The sequence below is a fragment of the Drosophila arizonae genome, chromosome 2, assembly GCF_054131065.1.
Source record: "Drosophila arizonae isolate 15081-1271.41 chromosome 2, UAZ_ARI_1.0, whole genome shotgun sequence".
Classification (NCBI taxonomy): Eukaryota; Metazoa; Arthropoda; class Insecta; order Diptera; family Drosophilidae; genus Drosophila; species Drosophila arizonae.
This window is the reverse complement of record NC_142922.1, coordinates 12,644,856-12,662,664: the sequence shown is the minus strand read 5'-3', so window position 1 is coordinate 12,662,664 and position 17,809 is coordinate 12,644,856. Positions and strand designations below refer to the sequence as shown.

Here is a 17,809-nt window from a genome sequence, read left to right as displayed (position 1 = left end):
AGACAAAATATTTTTCTATTATTCCTATTGTAGCTCGAAATAATTAATACAAACATAGATGCACTCTAAAAGTCGTACAGGTATTAAATAATCTCATTCTGACTAAGTCCGTTGCCCTAGTCTAAAGTAGTGCAACTAACTAGAAAGTGTGCAACTGAATATAGTTCGAGCTGCTGTCACAACTTTTCCCAGTTTATCGAATTGGAAAGTACGACGCCCTCGGCGCTGCAGATGGAGATGGAGCTCACTGAAACGCTTTAGCCATGGCTAACTGCATCAGTTAACAGTCAAGTGGCACATGCGATTAGAATACGGTGGCATTTGACAAATGCGTTGACAAGGCAATTTGCTGCCCAGCAGGGGGAGTGGGTTTCAGGTCGCTCAATCGACAACAAATTCAATTTCGAATTCAACAGTTTTATATGGCCATGTGGTTTACTGGATCTGGGCACCCGCCCACTCGACTCGACTGGCAGCCGCTGACCATGACCGTCAGCATTGACCACGATCTCCCATCTCCGTTAGCAATTTTATTCTGCACGCAGTGCGTAGTGCAGCCTTTTGGCCGTCTAATCACGGGTTGCAGCAGCAAAATGCGTTTCCATTGAGTGGCCCCAGCTCTTGGTCATATATAAAAAGCTGCATTCGATTGCTCAAGCCACCGCAGTTTCAATCCGAGTCTTGATGCGAACTTTTGGTTAGCTGCACACAGAATGCAAGGGAAATTCACGAAAAGTGTCTGCCTGTTGGCCGTGTGTTTGTTGCTGCTGCAGCTGGTGGCAGGCCAGGAAGAGGCAACAGTGAAGCCAACGCAGGCCACGGATACACGCGTCTCTTGGATTGCCCAATTGCAGCAGCTGCGTCAACAGATGCGCACCTGCTTCCGTTCGGGCTCCGCCTCCGGCACCGGCTCCGGCTCCGGCTCGAGTTTGTGGTCTTGTTTTCGTGCGCGCAGTCTGAAAATATTCGAGGACATCATGGCAGCAGATGTGATTCCGCTCTACGAGGGCGTCCGGCTAATTGCCGCACCAAATGCCACAAGTGGTCAAGCGCGACCAGCGGCCGATGAGCCCAAGGACCTGAAGCACTTGACCTGGTTTGATCAACTCGCTGTTAGCCTGGCCAAGGGCCTGACCACACACACGCTGCAGATCAATCTGGCCAAGCTCACGGAGCGTTATCTGAGCAACGGTGGGTAGCTGACCAGAGCCTAATTACTCAAATATTCAGCTGAATCCTGAATCCACAGATGGGCCGGAGCGCAAGGCGGATACCGTGGGCAGCGCACGGCTGCGTCGGCATCGCTTCAACATGATCATCACCATGATGTTTGGCGTCACGGCTCTAGGGGCTGTGCTGGTGCCAATGGGCTTCCAATTGCTTGCCATTGTCAGTGGCAAGGCGTTGCTACTGGCCAAAATGGCATTGCTGCTGGCCTCCATCAATGGCCTGAAGCGGGTGAGCTCTGCCCCAATAAACTTTCTATTTGTGTTATGCGAGCATTTTCTTGGACAGGTCGCCAATACTGGACTCCACTATGGCTTGTACCATGTGCCCGGCGAGCATCTGGGCGGCTACTACGATCGCGGCGACTTGAGCCATCCGCGGAACGTGCCCATACCCGTGGGGATGGCGCCTTCACTTGAGTTTGGCTTGAAGTAAGTGCGGGGAGAAAGCAGAGAAGAGAGAGTTGGAGTAAGAAAGTGGCAGAATTTTCCAGTCAATAAATGTAGTTTATAGACAGTTAAAAAAAAGACAGTTTTCTTTTCAAGCAAAGTTCGTTTGAGAGCTTTTCAGCTTTGCAACCTTTTGTAGAAAGTTGGCAGCTCTGGTGGAAAGCTTGAACAAAGCTTTTGGCGTGTTGAGTTTCCCATGTTGCGCGAAACTTTTCAAAAGAAACACACACGCACCCATTGAGCACTGCCTCGGAGAAGAATAAAAATATTTATGCCAAAATAAGTTGCAGCAAATAGTTCGTAAGCAAATAGAAAATATTTGCATATGGGCGAAGTTTTTCTTTCGCATTTAATTCAAAAGTTGTGCACTTAAAGCAGACTTCAAATTCACGAGCGGGCGATGACGCTGCCGACGCAGTGGGACTGAGGCGGTGTGGGCGGTGTGGGTGGACGTGTGGTGGCAACACGAGGGCTATAAAAGGAAATGCGCCGCTGATAAGGACCAACATTCTGTCGTCGGTTGCGGCAGCTTTGACATCTCGTGTCGCCAGCCAACGGAAGTCGTGCATTGCAATATCCTGAACAGTTTTTATCCTTTGTATCCCTGCGAGGTGTTCTGTCGTGTAACGGTTTCTGTGCCATTCAAAACGCTTTCACTTTTAATCTCGATCCAAGTGCGAACTACGTGACTCCGCCCCGTCGTCAATTTCCTTCGCTCTAATAAACTTATTGGTGGCGTGTGACCACTCGCTGCAAATCCACTTAATCAGCTTAGCTCGCTCCTCGCTCCTCGCTCCAGCTCCTGGCTCCATCCAGGACGCACTGCTCTCTTTTTTGGCCGTCGGTTGATTGAAAGCCTGGTCTAGGCAGCGCCGTAGCGGCAATTGACAATTTCACGGTCCGATTTAGTGCAGCGGCAGACGCAAACTCCGACGGAATGAAGCTCGTGGTCTACTGCTATTTATCCATGATTGTGCTGGGCGTCCAGGTAAGTGCTGAATGGAGCTAGCCTCGAGGCTCTGTGTAATTAGATTTCGATCAACAAGTTGCTTGGCCCAAAATTCAACTCGTGTCTTGTCAATCATTTGAATTAATTTCCCTCTGTCAGCGACTTACGGCCGAGAGATTGATGGCTCCAAGCCAATTCGAGTTTTATGAGCAAAGTTTCAGAAACCTTTCGACTTTTGTTCAGCTTTCTCTGCTGCTCATGTGCTGCGGCAGATTGCTTTCATTAGGCTCAAATTATGTGAATAAGTTTTGGGCGTGCGTCAGATTAAAGGGCTCGTACTCAAATATCATTTGCTGCGAAATCAATTTCATGTTTTATTGCACGCGTTGTCATTTTTATTAGATTTTTTATTCTATTCTCAAGCGACAGCTGTAATTTGTTCAAAAAAAGTTTGCTTGGCCTATAAAGAGAGTCTCTAGTTAGTATAATTTATATAATTTCATAAGAAAATTTTTTGGGCTGGCTAATCATTTAATTTTTGTGATTTAATTCAGAGCTCATTTGAATACGTTTTTATGTTGGAAGATGTCTTTTATAATATATTTGTTTGCTTATATTTATTTTATCTGATATTTTGATTTGAAGATATTCCCAGTCAGCCAAAAATATATATTTTGTTTTCTAGCAAACTGAAAAATTATACAGATATTGATTTCCACTGGCTTAAATTGAACTACAATAGATTCTTTCAAAATAAACATTAAATAAAATATAAATAAGAAACAAATTTAATAATTTTAATATATATATATATATATATATATATTTTTTTTTTTTTTTTTTTTTTATTATTATTATTTTTTTTTTTTTGCTGGGAATTGCTTTAGTTAATTCATTGATGCATTGGTTATTCAATATTTAAATTTAGCAACATAATCCCTAGTGGATCAAATAAATACTTTAAAATTCTGTAATAGTAAATTTCTCTTAGTCAACTATTAAACGGTTAAACGATATCAAGATTTCTTAGTTAAGAGTTTTTATTATATGGAATAAATAATAATAAATAATAAATAAAGAATAAATAATAAATATAGAATACTTTATTTTAAATATTATGAATACTGAAAACTTTATTTTTAATATTCTCCTATTCTGTAAAATCGAATAATTTCTTTTACATTTTAAAGGGCTCGCTGTGGCACCCTTTCAAAATTTAATAAAAATGATTAGATGTTGCCTTTATTAATAGTTACAGTAGTATTGCCATATTGCACATATTTGAAATGCATTTGTAAAGAAAAGTATGTACAAGCAATTCCATCAGAGACCAACTAATAATTGGCTAAAAATAGGCTTTGCAGTTGTGCACGCGTTTCCCCTGTTCAACTCTGACCTACAGCAGCTGTAGGTTTAACGTCATTAAGTAATAACAACAAGCTGATTATGCAAACAACTCATCTGTCAATATATATATAGAGTCCAGTTTATTCCTGGGCGCAGTACGTACGAATGTAATCTAATTACAATTTACGCGAGAGCTTCGCACGCGTGGGTCGAGAGGCATTGAACATAGCAAAACGTCAGACAACAACATGAATCAATTCGAATTGCAGATTGAATGCGATGTGCACACGGCTTGTGAATGAATGGATCCTTATCGGGCTCACCTTTGACCGTAATGCTATCCATAATATCAGTTGCAACGATATGTTTACATAGGTTCGACGTTCTGCCTCGGTTGTTGTTGTTGTTGTTAGCTACTCAAAAGCCAATAAATTCCATTGAGCAGACCAAATCGCCCCGAGTGAAGCCAAGTGGCCAGTGTCAAGTGGAAAAGAAATGTAAATTTTGCAGCTGCACTTTAGCTGTATGAAGGCAACTCAAACATGGCGACTGAGCCAACGGCGGCTGTGTGGGCAAAAGTCAACATTCAGGCAAGAGGAAAATGGCCGGCAAGGCACACACACATACGCATACACAAACACATATACGTGTACTGCAAATGATGGCCATTCATTGTGTCCACATTGGCTTGGCCTGGACACAATGCAATAGTCAACGTCCAGTCGGACATTGTAGCCAAGCTGGTCACTCACTCAAACGACAGTTGGAGATGAGGCCCCCCACTCCTCGGGCTTCGCCTGCACTTGATGCTCGCTTAATGCCGCATGTTAACAGCATTAGCAACACTTTGGCCCTTAACGAGTTGTGAGCCACCAAGAGAGGGCCAAGTCTAAAGTGCCCGATTCCTGCTCCAGCTCTGTGACATTTGCCATGCACATCTGCCAGGAGCCAATTAAAATAAGCTGATGTGCTCTCAAAGTCTTAATTGGCACAGCAATACATATATGTATACCGACAGCAACACCGAGATGTGTAAATATACACATATGTATATATATTTGTATATGCCAGCATTAGAGCATCAGGTTATTGTCTTTCTTTTTAATAAGTGCAGAGACAAACTTTCTTAATTACCGTTTATTTGTCATTGTTCTGCTCGAAGAGTGTGTGAAAGTAATTTTTGCACTCGATGTTGTTGCTGTTGTTGTTGCTCTTGCTCTTCACTTTGGAAGGGCGCAAACTTTTAATCGACACCAATTTGTCAACTGCGTCGCTGGCAGCAGCAGTCAGAGACAGAAGCTGCTCCCCAGACCCAATAAATCCAATATCTAAGTATTTTGTACAGAAGCAGCTGGCCACATTACCCACGCAAATTTATGCCAAAAATAAAAAAAAAAAGAAATCGGAAAAAAAGAACCCTCAATGCTGTCACATGAAATATGAGTCGGGGTGGTGCGAGTGCGCACTTTGCATAAAATCCGTTGCAGCATGCTCAATAAATTCCGAGACGCAGTCTGTGGCTCCAGCGCTTCTATGTGCGACTAATTTCCGCCAAACTAATAGATGTCTTTACGCTGCGGAAAATGCTGCGGTCCTGGAGCTTGAGCTGGAGCTGGAGCTGGTGCTGGGGTCACATGACTGAGCCATTTTTGCGTGTCATAGACGTGACATGACATAAAGTTAATTAAGCTCCATTTGCTGGGGCAACAACAACATCGCGCTGAGTTGACATCACGAGTGCTCTGCGCGGTAATTAGTTAGCTTCAAGCAACGTAAATGGTCTCAGTCGAACTGCACTTCCAGTTGCAGTTGCACTTTTCAGTTAAATGCGGCTTAAAAGCTGGCGGCCGGCGCAGTTGATTCGGCTTTTGCGTAAATTAATTAAATACTTTTTTAATAAACGGCCGCATTGGGCCCGCTGGGCTATTAGTCCCATTGGCCAATCAGGCGTATACGCAATAAAATGAACTTTTCATACGCTTCAAAGAACGTCTTGGGCTCAAATGAAAGGCGACATTTGCAATCCGAAAACTTTGCGGTATCTCTTAATGAGCTAATGAGAAACTTTTATTGAGGTTGAAGGCTAATTTGATCTTGATTTGATTTATTTGCCGCCAATTCATTGAATTAAAAATGAAACTTTAACTTAATGCAAAAAAAAAAAGAAAATAAATAAATAAAGATTGAAAGCGTGGACTCGAATATTTATTTGGCTCCTGTTCATTTATTGGAAAATGATGCTCGAACTGTGTTTAAATATAGAAATACAAAGTAGATTATTACAGATTAGCGATTCGCTAGAGTAAAAAGCCAAAAACGTGTCATTTGCCTATAGCGCACTCTGCTGATGATTAGCAATGTTAATAATAGTTTGTAAAAATAATAATAATCTATATATAGTAATAATAAAAAATAATAATACAATAAAAAATCAAGAATAATACAAAAAAAAAATATTAAAATTGATTTAAAAAAAAAATAATAAAACATAGAAATAATACTAATGATCAAAAAATAAATTATAATTTTAAAGAATGTAAATAACAATAATAATAAAAAATTAAATTAAGATGCAAAAGTATGTTAGTATTTTGTATGGAAGAAAAATTTATATATTAAAGTTGAATACATGCATTTTTAATTGACTTTTAAATATTAAAAAATAATGTATGTTGTATTCTACTTCTAACTATTTTTTATTTATTTTAATTTCGAGTTTTTTGCCCTGTTAACATTACACATCTATATGATATTTAATATATATTATTATATTTAATAATTCGGTTGAATAAAGGGTTTGGCTATCAGAATAATTTACTATTTGCATTTCATTTGGCTTATACAAAATTGCATACTACTTGTATATATCTTAATACCTGAATATATATAGACGCTATATTTTATCTAATAGATCTATCTAATAATCTCTATAAGCCACAAGTATTTATCGACAAATAAATATTAAAATGTTTACAAGCTTAGCCACAAATTTAAACACTTCTTTGCAGATGGAAATGATATTTAGAGAAAGATAGAGAGAGAGAGAGAGAGAGCGACAGAGAAGTAGAAAGGCAGAGCTTAAGCCTATTAAGTTGTAAAACACAACATCTGCTTAAAATTTTCTCACACACACACAACCAATATTCCATTTATAATCTTGGTAGGCAAATGCCTAACTAGAGCTCATGAGAATCGCATAGAGAAGCAAAAGTAAAAGTACATGCTCTTCCAATGGTGTGGGTTATTGAAAAATGAAATTTTCCCAGCGTTTCATATAACAGAACATCGTATACATTTCAATGAAAGATTAGCTAAAATCCTTTAAGGACAGCGTATTAGTATGCATATTAGGTAACGTCGTGAAAAAGGCAAGCCAATTTTTGGTTAATATTTAATAAATACAAAAATGAAAAAAAAAAAAAAAAAAAACTGCCAGAAAAATGTTTTATAGCAGTGAGGACGTTGCCTGTTGCTGGTCAGGCGACCCTTTTAAGGCGAGTATTTGCTGTCTGCGTGTAAGCTGTTGCTGTAGCTATCTCATGATTAAGTCATGCCATGCTCGTACTATGTGAATTGTTATATTTGAGACGGAATGTAAATATTTGGGAAGTCACGGCTTAGCGCGAAAATCTTTCGCTTGTGCCTGTGTGTGTGTGCAATAAATATTTGAACGGGCTGCCGAATACCTTTCACGGCATTTCCGGTTCGTAGTGGGCGTAGGTGTCAAGCCGTTGTTGTTGTTGGCCATCGCCAGCATCTGCCAGAGCTGGTGGCGTTTTAATTAAGTCATAATATTTTAGGAACTCTGCTGCTGGAACAGAGATTCGACACGAACAAACTTGTATCCAATTAGAGCAGAAAACTTTTAATACACAATATGTTTGACTACATCTGGTGCGGAGTTCCATTACGAGAGCAGGCCAACGAATGCTTTTAAATTGCCAATGAATTATTCTAAATGAATTTCGAATGCATGACAAAGTCATTAATGTATGCACGTGGCTTTGCACGCTCCAAGAGCTGTGCGCATAAATCAAAAATCATTTTAAGTCAGCTGTAAAATAACTTGAACTGAACTTTATATGGATATCTGTGTGTCTGAACGTGTGTGTGTGTGTGTGTGTGTGTTTGTATGGTATAAAGATAGAGGTGTCGTTGACAAGCAATAATAATTTTACAAACAACTCGGACCAGCTGCTGCCAGCTAAAAACGTACTAGCAATCCCACAACTTTAACAAAGGAATCCAATCGACAGCCATGGGTGGCAGCTGTTATCCTGGTAGCTGGGCGCCTCGTCCTGGCATGCCGAATCCCATTCAGCGACAATGTTATTATGCAAATGAACTTGCTTCGAGTGTTTTCAAAGGGATCATATTTATCATTTATTTACCGACTGTCATCAGCTTTGACGAATGCTGCGAATTGTTCAACTGCCTCTTGATTGACTTTACAATTTGCTTTTGCCTCTGCGAGCGTCAAAGATTAATGACGTCACTTGAGCATAAAAAAATCATGCGTAGGTGTGTGGGTGTGTGTGTGTGTGTGTACAGCTTAAAGTTAGGCCACCAAAGCCGCCACTAATTGACAGTTTCATAAGCATACGGCTCACCACGGCTAGCTCGTTATAGACCGAAATCACGTCGGCTTTTTCGAGTGTTGCGCAAACAATACGCCAAACTTCGAGCCACAAATACAATTATTTTTTCCTTTCGTGAACTCTGAGGGTTGAGCACTGTTGCGAATCCACATTCATCAATTTAACCGTCGCTCCTCTGTCTGAGCGTGAACCCAAATGAAAAACAATTTCAATTAGCGCCCCGAACGCAACCTTTCATCAATTCGGCGAAGATACAAAAAATACTGTGAAAATAAATAATAATAACAATGATAAACAAAAATAACAAAAAAAAGCGAAAATGTGCCTAGTCAGAGTCAAAGTGTTTGGCTTGAAATATGACCTGTACCAGAGAGAAGAAGGGCGTGGCTTTGATTGAGTTTATCTAATTGCTCAGTGCGATAAAAATCACAAATTTCTCAAGAATTGAAACCCTTTTGAAACCCAAAATAAACTGCTTTTAAAGAACTGTGAACAACTGTGTGAAGAGTAAGAGAAATTTAAGCTTTAGTTTAGTTGTGAAATGTTTAGTTAAAGATTTATTTACGACTAAGTAGAGTTTATGCTTCAGCTTAAAGAGTATTGGAAAGATAACTTATAAAGACGATTGCTTCGTAGTAATAGTTCGTTAACAAATATAATAGATATTCTCTTTAATGGGAAATCTTCCCTTGTTATATATAGACATTTTACTGAAAAAAAATTTTAAAAACTTTAAAGTAAAAATTCAAAACTGATTATAGGGTATTTATGAAGTTGCCATAGAGCAATCCATAAGCTGAGTGATTTGATTTCGAGCCCATGTCAAAGGACATTGTTTTTCCCTTGGGCTTCAGTCCGTCGCTATTTATAGAACATTGAGTTCTTAAGCTGAAAACATTTATGCTTAAAATTCAAGACGCAGAAGCACTTAAGTCTTCGCTGCTCTGACGAGTCAGCTGCAAGTTACGCGTGTGGTTATTGAATTGTTCGACTAGTGGGCCAACTAGTCGACTAGTGAGTGGGTCGGCGTTTAATTAAAAGCGCAATTGTACAGCATCGGCGGCTGCATTGAGGCTCAGGCACAGCGACATTGTCCTGTCGACCCCTGCCCCCACGGATCTCAGCAGGCCGGGGGGTCTGCTGTTAGCATGTGAGCCAACTAGCACAAAGCGTGCCATTGCCTTTGCTGTGATGCTGTGATGTTGTGGCTCGTGTTTAGTTGGCTTAGTGAAAGGCTGTTATTGGCTCGACAGCCTGCTGATTTTTATCGCATTCGCGTTTCAGTTTTGTCAACAACATTTGCGGCACATTTTGAGTGCATATCTGTGCCGTCTCGTCGCCTGAATGACGGCCGATGCCGTCAAAGCGGCTATTCACGCCCAAAGAAAAAACATCTATTTTGCTCTTACACTTTTAATCTTTCGCACAGGCTTGGCCCACCGTGAAGCGCTCCTTCGAGCTGTATCCGGGCGCAGCAATGCCCTACACCGAGCACCGAATCGCAGGTAAGAATAAAGCGCGCACACATACATACAACTATGTACCTATATAGCTATAAAGTGGCAGGGGACGGGGGTGGGCGGAAGATGCACTAACAAATTGGTAGTTAAAAGTTTTAGTCAAGTGCCGTCGGCTGAGATGCACTTTGGCAGTTCGCGAGAGTCTATACACTAAGAAAAATGAAGGATATGCAATGCGAGAAGAATTTACAATTGTCATTTTTTTTTTTTGCTGCAGCAATATTATTTAAATTAGATCACAATATTGAAGAGTATCGTCAATTCTATTGATAGCCCCAAAGTTCACTTTGCATAAAGTTTCAATAGACAATCTCAAATTTTTTTTAGAGTGTAAACCCTTACAAAATATTTGCGGTTGGGCCAAACTGTCTCTCAAATTGCTTTCGCTCGCATGTTGTGGAGTGTTTTTCTTCTAACCACTTTAGCCGCAATGACGTATACGTAATTTATTTACATAAGAGCTGCAAAATTGTTTCTCCATGCAAGAAATGCGAGCAAACACAATCAAAAATTGCACTTCAATCGAAATCCATGCGAATAAAACTCATGAATATTCATTCATCGATTGTCAGGACAACAGCAAATCTGTGAACGCTTTGATGGTCATTAAGATAAGATTGAGTTCCTAATGAAAAAAGCAGCATATTGAATTTTGTCAGTGAAGAACGGTAAACTAACTGTAAGTCCATCCGACAGCATCTATAAATAGTATAACCAATCCAAGCTGGCCACACGCCAGCATTGGCAAGGCAACCGCAGCTACGTCCTTGGTCATTTCCATTAGAGTAAACATAATATAGCTGCAGAAATCTTAGTTTTCCGTTTCCTTTTACTTTTTTATTTATTTTCTGTATTTTGTATTTATTCTGTTTATTTATAATTGCTGGGGGTTTGCGCCTTCGGCCGCAGCTAGCCAAACAAGTAAACAAGTCAAAGCGCGATAATTTATTCATAGATGACATCATCTTGATTTTTGAATTTTGATATGATTAATTATGCATAGTGAGTGAGAGAGAGAGAGAGAGGGGGAGAGAGAGGGAGACAGAAGACATTTAAATATTATTGCTGGCAGTCTAGTCCTGTAGACAAGAGTTCTTTGAACCAGTTGCCCTGCCTGGACAAGTTGTGTAATTAAAAAGCAATTAAGTAGATTGCCTATCAGTTTATTTAAACTTGGTGTTAAATTCCATTGACACGAAATGCTGTGAAAATGTGTTTTACTTTTACTTTTAGATCAGAATAAATACCCTCACGAATTTAAAGGGCACAGCCCAGTCTTGTATACCCAACCACTTATTTCTACATAATAAATCAAAGAACTTTTTTAGCCCAAGAGCATTGGCAGCTTAGCAAATCTGAGCATTTCTGATGCTTGATTTTTGAGACAAAGTGAAGTGCAAAAGTTGATTTATAAATATTTAAAATAGTCTACATATATTATAAAGCTCTATTCGTTAAAAAAAAATAAATAAATAAAAAATAAAATTAATTAGGGAAAAGTCTCTAGTGAACGAATTTACCTCAGACATATATAAGTCTCCTCGAGGCCTTTATAACAACAAACACTTAAGATCTGGCATTTAAATAGAGATTTTCATAGAGAATACCAAATTGAGTGGCAATTAGCATAAATGAATACATTAGTGCATAATTATGGCTATTGCAAATTCAATGTCAGTCGTTATTTATCAATTATGCATAATGTTGCTAAAGTTGTTAAGCGCACTCAATTCAATTATTGAAATGCGCATATTGTGACAATTTAATGCAATTAAGCAACATAATAAACAATTAGGCGCCAAATGTCCTAAATCCCCACGCACACACACACGCACACACACACAAACGCTTAAAAGCCACTTGGCATTCGCAGATACTTTTGCAAATATGTGGAGTAAATGAAACAACAAACCAAACATCAGCATGACGAAGTCTAAATATCCTTGCTTGACCACTTAATAATAGATAATTTGTTATTGTTAAATGCAGTTAACATTTTGGATAGCAATATACAATGAGAAAATATTACTACAATATTTTAAAATTTTGTTTTAACATTTTATTATTTATTTGGATAAAATAAATATAGACATGTTTATTCACTACTTAAATTATATTTACAAATAATTTAGAAATTTGTATATATTTTTTTAATTTCAATTTTTAATTTATTAATTATTAATATTTATTTATTTAGATAGTATAAATAGTTTATGGCTGATTGTATAATAAAATAGATTGGTTTTATAATAATGCAGACTTTAGTCAAATAATACCTAAAATAATAGAAACTTAATAATAGAAAATTAAAATTGAATAATAAGACATAACTTTCAAGATTTTAATATTTTAGCTGAGACAAATATGAATGCAAAAATATACATTTATATATTTTTTATTTCTTTATTATTTTTATTTTTATTTTTATTTATTTATTTATTTATTTATTTATTTATTTTTTTGCTAAGCTATTTTTTTAATAATTAAAAAGTTTAAAATATATATTGATTCACATATTTATACCCTGAACCCATTGAAAATGGGAAATCACGGGGTAATGGTTTAAAAAATATTAAACACTAGTAAACAACATTTTTATTTACATAGATCATTTTCAAAGTTTAGTTCAAGAAAATATATATTTGCAGCAACAGAATTGAATACTTTACATACCCTGAATTAGGGCATACGAATAGGTACTGCCTGCCGTGTGCACAATAAGCGATTTTATGGACAGACACACAAAATACGCTTGGGCACACTTACACATACATACACACACACACTCAAGTTGCGTGTGTGTCGAGCATGCGAAAATGTCCAAGTCAGACTATAGTTTAATTGTTTTTGGTCAGGCAGAAGAGTAATAAAAAGCCAGCGCAAAGTAAACCGTATACGCGGGTTTGAGGGTGCCGTGTGCGCGTGTGTCGCTGACTGTGTGTGGACTACCAAAATCTAGCCAATAATGCGCGCCATAAATCAGGCGACAGTAGCCAAAGTCAGGGAATTAAGTGGCATCAGCTGGACAGCCCGCAGGTCTGTGTATGATATATTAATTGCTGGGATGCTGGCAACGAGCTTGGGTCAAGACGTGGCTTCAATTTGCATGTGTGCGCTGTAAGCCAAGTGGCTTTCAATTAGGACATCAACACACACGAACACACACACACGCGCACAGACAAAGCTTCGGCTGCAAATTGTTGCAACTTACACAATTGGTTAAATTGCTTTCATATGCCCAGCGGGCAGTTCATGAAGTAAGAGAGTGAGAGAGAGAGAGAGAGAGAGAAAGAGAGAGGGAATTCTAATCAAACTCCCACGCAATGCCGTTGCAGATTGCATGCATGTGGCCTCGGAACCAGGTGATTACATTTTCAAGAAGTCAGCCGCAGCGCCGCCAGCGGCTCCATTGGCCGTGCTCAATTTCAACAGAGATGCGACGCTGCTGGAGCTGGAGGCGGCCACCAGCGAGCAGTTGGAGGCAGCTGCTGCCGCGGCCACGGCCGCCGACTCCGTCTGCGGTCTCTATGTGATTGGTGAGCCAGACACGATTGTCGAGATAACCATGAAGCACTATGACGTCAATTGCGAATCGGGTGGCCTGATGGCGGTGAGTGATCCCAGTGTTTAATGTTCAATTATAATTGATGAGCTTATGCGACGGCAAACCACTCATTCTGCTGCAGTTTGTGGATGGCTGGGAGCTGAATGGTGAGTACTTTCCGTCAATCAAGGATCATCATCGTCTGCTCGAGGATCGCGTGTTCGAGTTCTGCAACAACAATAAGCAATGGTAGGCTGGCATGCTCTTCCCCTTTTATTTACCTCTTTTCATTTACCTCTATGTAACTGTGCTTCCAGGCCACGCTTCAGCAACAAGAAATTCTTTCGATCCAGTCAGAATGCTGCACTGCTGCAGTACCGCATACCCACCCGCGGCTCCTTTGTGGCCAACGTGCGCTTCCACAAGATATCGCAACGTAAGTGTTTTAGAAATAATAGCTAAGACTTTCATTTATCTCTCTCTGTCTGCTACTCCCCCTGTCTCACTCTCTCTCTCTCTCTCTCTCCTGCTCTCTCAACCAGCTTGCAATGTACTTGTCCAGGACACCGCCGCCGTCTATCAGATGTCAAACTTTGGACACGCCCGCAACTGCACACTCTCCGCACTCTTTCCGGCTGCCGTCTCCCTGGGATCTCTGCGCATTGGCGGCAAGACTGTGCGTGCTCAGGAGAAGGTCAACTACGATGTGAGTATATTCAGTCAGGAGTGAGTTGCTTCTACTCTTGAATTCCCATTGTCTTCTAGTGCCACCAATACGAGGATCGCCTAGATATTGGTGGCTCGGCTGGGCTGGACACCTCCAGCATGGAGCTAGCCAGTGCCGTTTGTGGCGCCACCACCGAGCTGGGTCCCGAGCAGGCTATATTCTGTGGCGTTACCAGCGTGCGCCTGGTCTCCACCGGGCGCTACCAGAATCAGGCAGCTGTCATCGTACGCAAGGCCGACGAGCACGATCTGGATATAGCCACGCTCCTGTGCGCGCTATAAGCGGCTAACTAAAGAGACGAAGGAAGGGATGCGGCCGGCACAATGATTACAATTTGATGTTTGTAAATATGTATGTGGGTGTGGATGTGTAAGCACGATGGCACCAGAGAGACAAGGCAAGGCAACCCCCAGCCCAGCCCCCAGTCCCCAGCCCCCAGCCCCCAGCCCCTACCCCAACTCCCATTTTGCTTGGTTATTATTGTAGCGCTTTACCCCATCCGAGCACAAAGTATTCACATGCCAAAACTAAATAGCAAAAAAAAAGGAAAAAAAAATAAGAAAGTAAATTCAATGTAATTATATGTGTATATCAAAAATTCTGAATGTTAAAACTACAAATTGGTTTTATTTGCTATCGGGTGTGGGTTCAGCAGGGTCAGTGGGCACAATTTATGGCGCAGTTTATGGGCGCTCTGCTAATCGAACTAATTAATAACAATGTGCTATAAATAATCAACTATAATCGTGGTGCGGCAGCCCACAAAGATAAGCCATTCGTCTGACTCTTGGCAGCTCGATTGCCATTAAAGCAAGTAGCGCAGCGCCGTCAGCAGAGCCAGCACGCTGGCGAGGCTGTAAGCCGTTAATGCAGCTGCACCGTCGTCCTGCGGCTGCCTTTCGTTCTCGAGCTGCAAGCAAAGGATAACAGAGAAAAGACTTTAAGCATGCGATGCGACGATGGAATATTCAAGGCCGCCACGACTTACGCCCTGCTGGAGTATGGCCTGGAGCTGGCGACAGCGCTGCTTCTCGTTCCACCGGCTTGTGGCGATGCGGCAGATGGTGCTGTTCAGGCATCCCTCGTCACAGCCGGCGGCCAGCTTGGGATCCGCCTCGGTCATCTTGTAGCGCCAGAAGAGGCGCAGTAAATCCGGCTTCTTGGCCATGTCCTCGAGCAGCTGATCGATGCCAGCGGCGCTTGTGTTCTTCGTAAATGTCTCGCCAAACTCGTACTCCTTCTTCCAGGTGGGCGGCTCGTTGGGTTTCAGATTGGCCTCGGTCAGGTTGATCGTGTAGGTGTGGTGATCCAGCACCTGCAGAGTCTTCGCGTGCAGCCGGTAGATACGATAATTGGGATTCTTGTAGGAGTAGGTGGTCAGGCTGCCGCCATTCCAGGAGACAGCCATGGCCAGGCCCGTCTCCGTATAGTGAACATTCATCTCATCCTTGTGCGTGTGCCCGTTGTAGATGCCCGTGATGACTCGGCTGAAGCGCGCCACGATGCGATTGTATTCCCTGGACCACTCCGTCCAGCAGTCGCCATCGCCAGAGGGAATGTGAGTCAGCACCTGAACCCGCTCGCCGGCCTTCTCGGCGTCGAGCAGCGTGTCGTGGAACCACTGCAGCTGCTCCAGCACAATGGACCCGTCGTAGAACAGCCACCAGTTATACAGATAGCAATCCATGCTGTTCAGCGCAATGATGCGCTGTCCCTCCCTCAGAGAGAGCGTGTAGTAGCCGCCACGACGCACGGTCGCCTCAGCCTCCTTGGGCAGCCACTTGGACCACAGGCTCCACACATGCTCGTACAGCCAGTTGACTCGGAGAGATTCGGGTATCTCAGCGTTGCCAAAACTGAGTGGAAAATATCAGGAGTGAGTGGAGAGTGGACTTTGGTTCTACTTACACGTTTGCTGGGTGCGGCTCATGGTTGCCCAGGCAGGGATAGACTGGGATTTTGGGAAAGTGCTCGGCGAGCAGTTGATCGATCTCCGTGAGCATATCCATGTTGCCCTGCCGCGTGGTGGACCACACATTGTGCGGCGGCACATCGCCCGTGTGGTAGATCCAGTCCAGCGCGTGCTCCTTCTTGATCTGCTCGAAGGCATTCAGGATCAGGTGCTTGGGCGTGTCGCAGTCGCGATAGTCGCTCCAGTGGCCAGCGCCCGTTGTATTCGCATCGGCGGGCAGATCGTCGCGACAGCACATGGGCTCCTTGCACTCCGCCAGGCCGCCGCTCTTGTACTCCGGATCGTAGTGGATGTCGGTTAAGTGCAGCACCAGGTAGTCATTGTCGCTGTGCTCTGCCAACTCGTAGTTGGATTCGGTGGGCGTCTCGCCAACGATGGTCACGTTCAGCTTGAACTCCGGCTGCTGCACCTGGCAGATTTTGATGGGCAGCATGCTGCAAATGCTACGCGACTCGGCCACCGTCTCGTTGAAGATGTAGTCGAGGATCGGCCAGTTCAGGTCGAACAGGCCGGAGCACACCTCCTGCGTCTGAATATCGAAGTAGTCGCATAAGCTCAGCAAGATCTTCTTGGCATTCTGATCGCGATTGGGTCCGGTCAGCTCGCCATTGGGGCCCGTGAAGGTGCGTCCGATCACGTTGACCGTGGCGCGGCAGATGGTGCACGTGAAGTACTGATCGGCCGCGCTGAGGTCGACCAAGGGCTGGGTGAAAATGTCCTTCTGGCTGTGTGACGTGCGCAACTCATCGCCCAGCACTTTCAGCCGCGGCGACTCGATGCCCGTCCGCAGGTACTTCACAAATTCCTGGCTAATCTCTTCCGCCACGCTGACTGCAAATGGAAACACGATTAAGGCGCATCTAGATTTTCCGTGGCAGCTCTTGAACCACTCAACGGGCTGCGATAAGTAGCTCTGAAAAGTAAATCAATCACCTGAACTGGCAGCTGTGAGACGCTCTTCGGTGCTGAAGCTACTCGGCACACCGGGCAGGTTATGGGCGTGGCCGCAGGCGAGCAGCGAGGCTACGCCCAGTAATACCAGAAGACTCCACTCACGATCCATTGCGGATAGGCAATGCGGCTAAGACTAACCTCACGCGAAACAATCAACCCATATTTATAGGCAGCAGACCCTTATCAATCGGCCTATCGTAATGCTTTAAATGTTATGACCGTTAAACATGATTGATACAATAGTACAAGAGATTTTTATGGTAAGTAATGAATAATATAAAATATCTACAGCTACCAAATTATTTGTTTGATAAAAACGGAGAAAAAAGAAGAAAGAGAGCTATATTTATTACAGCTCGTCTATCAAACAATTAATAGAAAAGGTAGCTCATATAATTGTAATCCCCTTAACGACTTGGCCACTTCAGCCACTTGATCTGATATGAGCTCATCTGATTAGCACTAAAAATAAATACAAAGGCTCCGTGTACACGTGCAGAACTGCTCAACATTCGATCAAGA

At 42.2% G+C, this 17,809-nt stretch overlaps 3 protein-coding genes across 5 annotated transcripts; 2 read left to right on the top strand and 1 right to left on the bottom strand.

Moving 5' to 3' along the window:
• Window positions 1-674: 674 nt before the first annotated feature.
• Window positions 675-1,732, top strand: Osi23 (DUF1676 domain-containing protein Osi23). 2 transcript variants are annotated; one of them, XM_018016238.2, is made up of 3 exons: window positions 675-1,191; window positions 1,250-1,458; window positions 1,516-1,732. In XM_018016238.2, exons 1-3 carry the CDS (start codon window positions 714-716, stop codon window positions 1,660-1,662), a joined length of 834 nt encoding a protein of 277 aa, XP_017871727.1. In that variant the 5' UTR covers window positions 675-713; the 3' UTR covers window positions 1,663-1,732. The 2 variants fall into 2 exon arrangements, with proteins under 2 accessions (XP_017871727.1, XP_089318737.1); XM_089462611.1 differs by having other exon boundaries at window positions 1,250-1,732.
• Window positions 1,733-2,171: 439 nt separating this feature from the next.
• Window positions 2,172-14,981, top strand: LOC108621357 (corticotropin-releasing hormone-binding protein). 2 transcript variants are annotated; one of them, XM_018018624.2, is made up of 7 exons: window positions 2,172-2,664; window positions 10,000-10,075; window positions 13,426-13,700; window positions 13,777-13,883; window positions 13,952-14,070; window positions 14,177-14,340; window positions 14,400-14,981. In XM_018018624.2, the coding sequence occupies exons 1-7, from the start codon at window positions 2,614-2,616 to the stop codon at window positions 14,640-14,642; spliced, it is 1,035 nt and encodes a 344-aa protein (XP_017874113.1). In that variant the 5' UTR covers window positions 2,172-2,613; the 3' UTR covers window positions 14,643-14,981. The 2 variants fall into 2 exon arrangements, with proteins under 2 accessions (XP_017874113.1, XP_089318736.1); XM_089462610.1 differs by lacking the exons at window positions 2,172-2,664; window positions 10,000-10,075 and adding an exon at window positions 10,362-10,769.
• Window positions 14,969-17,444, bottom strand: LOC108621353 (sphingomyelin phosphodiesterase). Its single transcript, XM_018018619.2, has 4 exons — window positions 17,267-17,444; window positions 16,270-17,164; window positions 15,350-16,217; window positions 14,969-15,271 (listed from the first exon to the last, which is right to left on the bottom strand). Exons 1-4 carry the CDS (start codon window positions 17,394-17,396, stop codon window positions 15,167-15,169), a joined length of 1,998 nt encoding a protein of 665 aa, XP_017874108.1. The 5' UTR covers window positions 17,397-17,444; the 3' UTR covers window positions 14,969-15,166.
• Window positions 17,445-17,809: the final 365 nt, after the last annotated feature.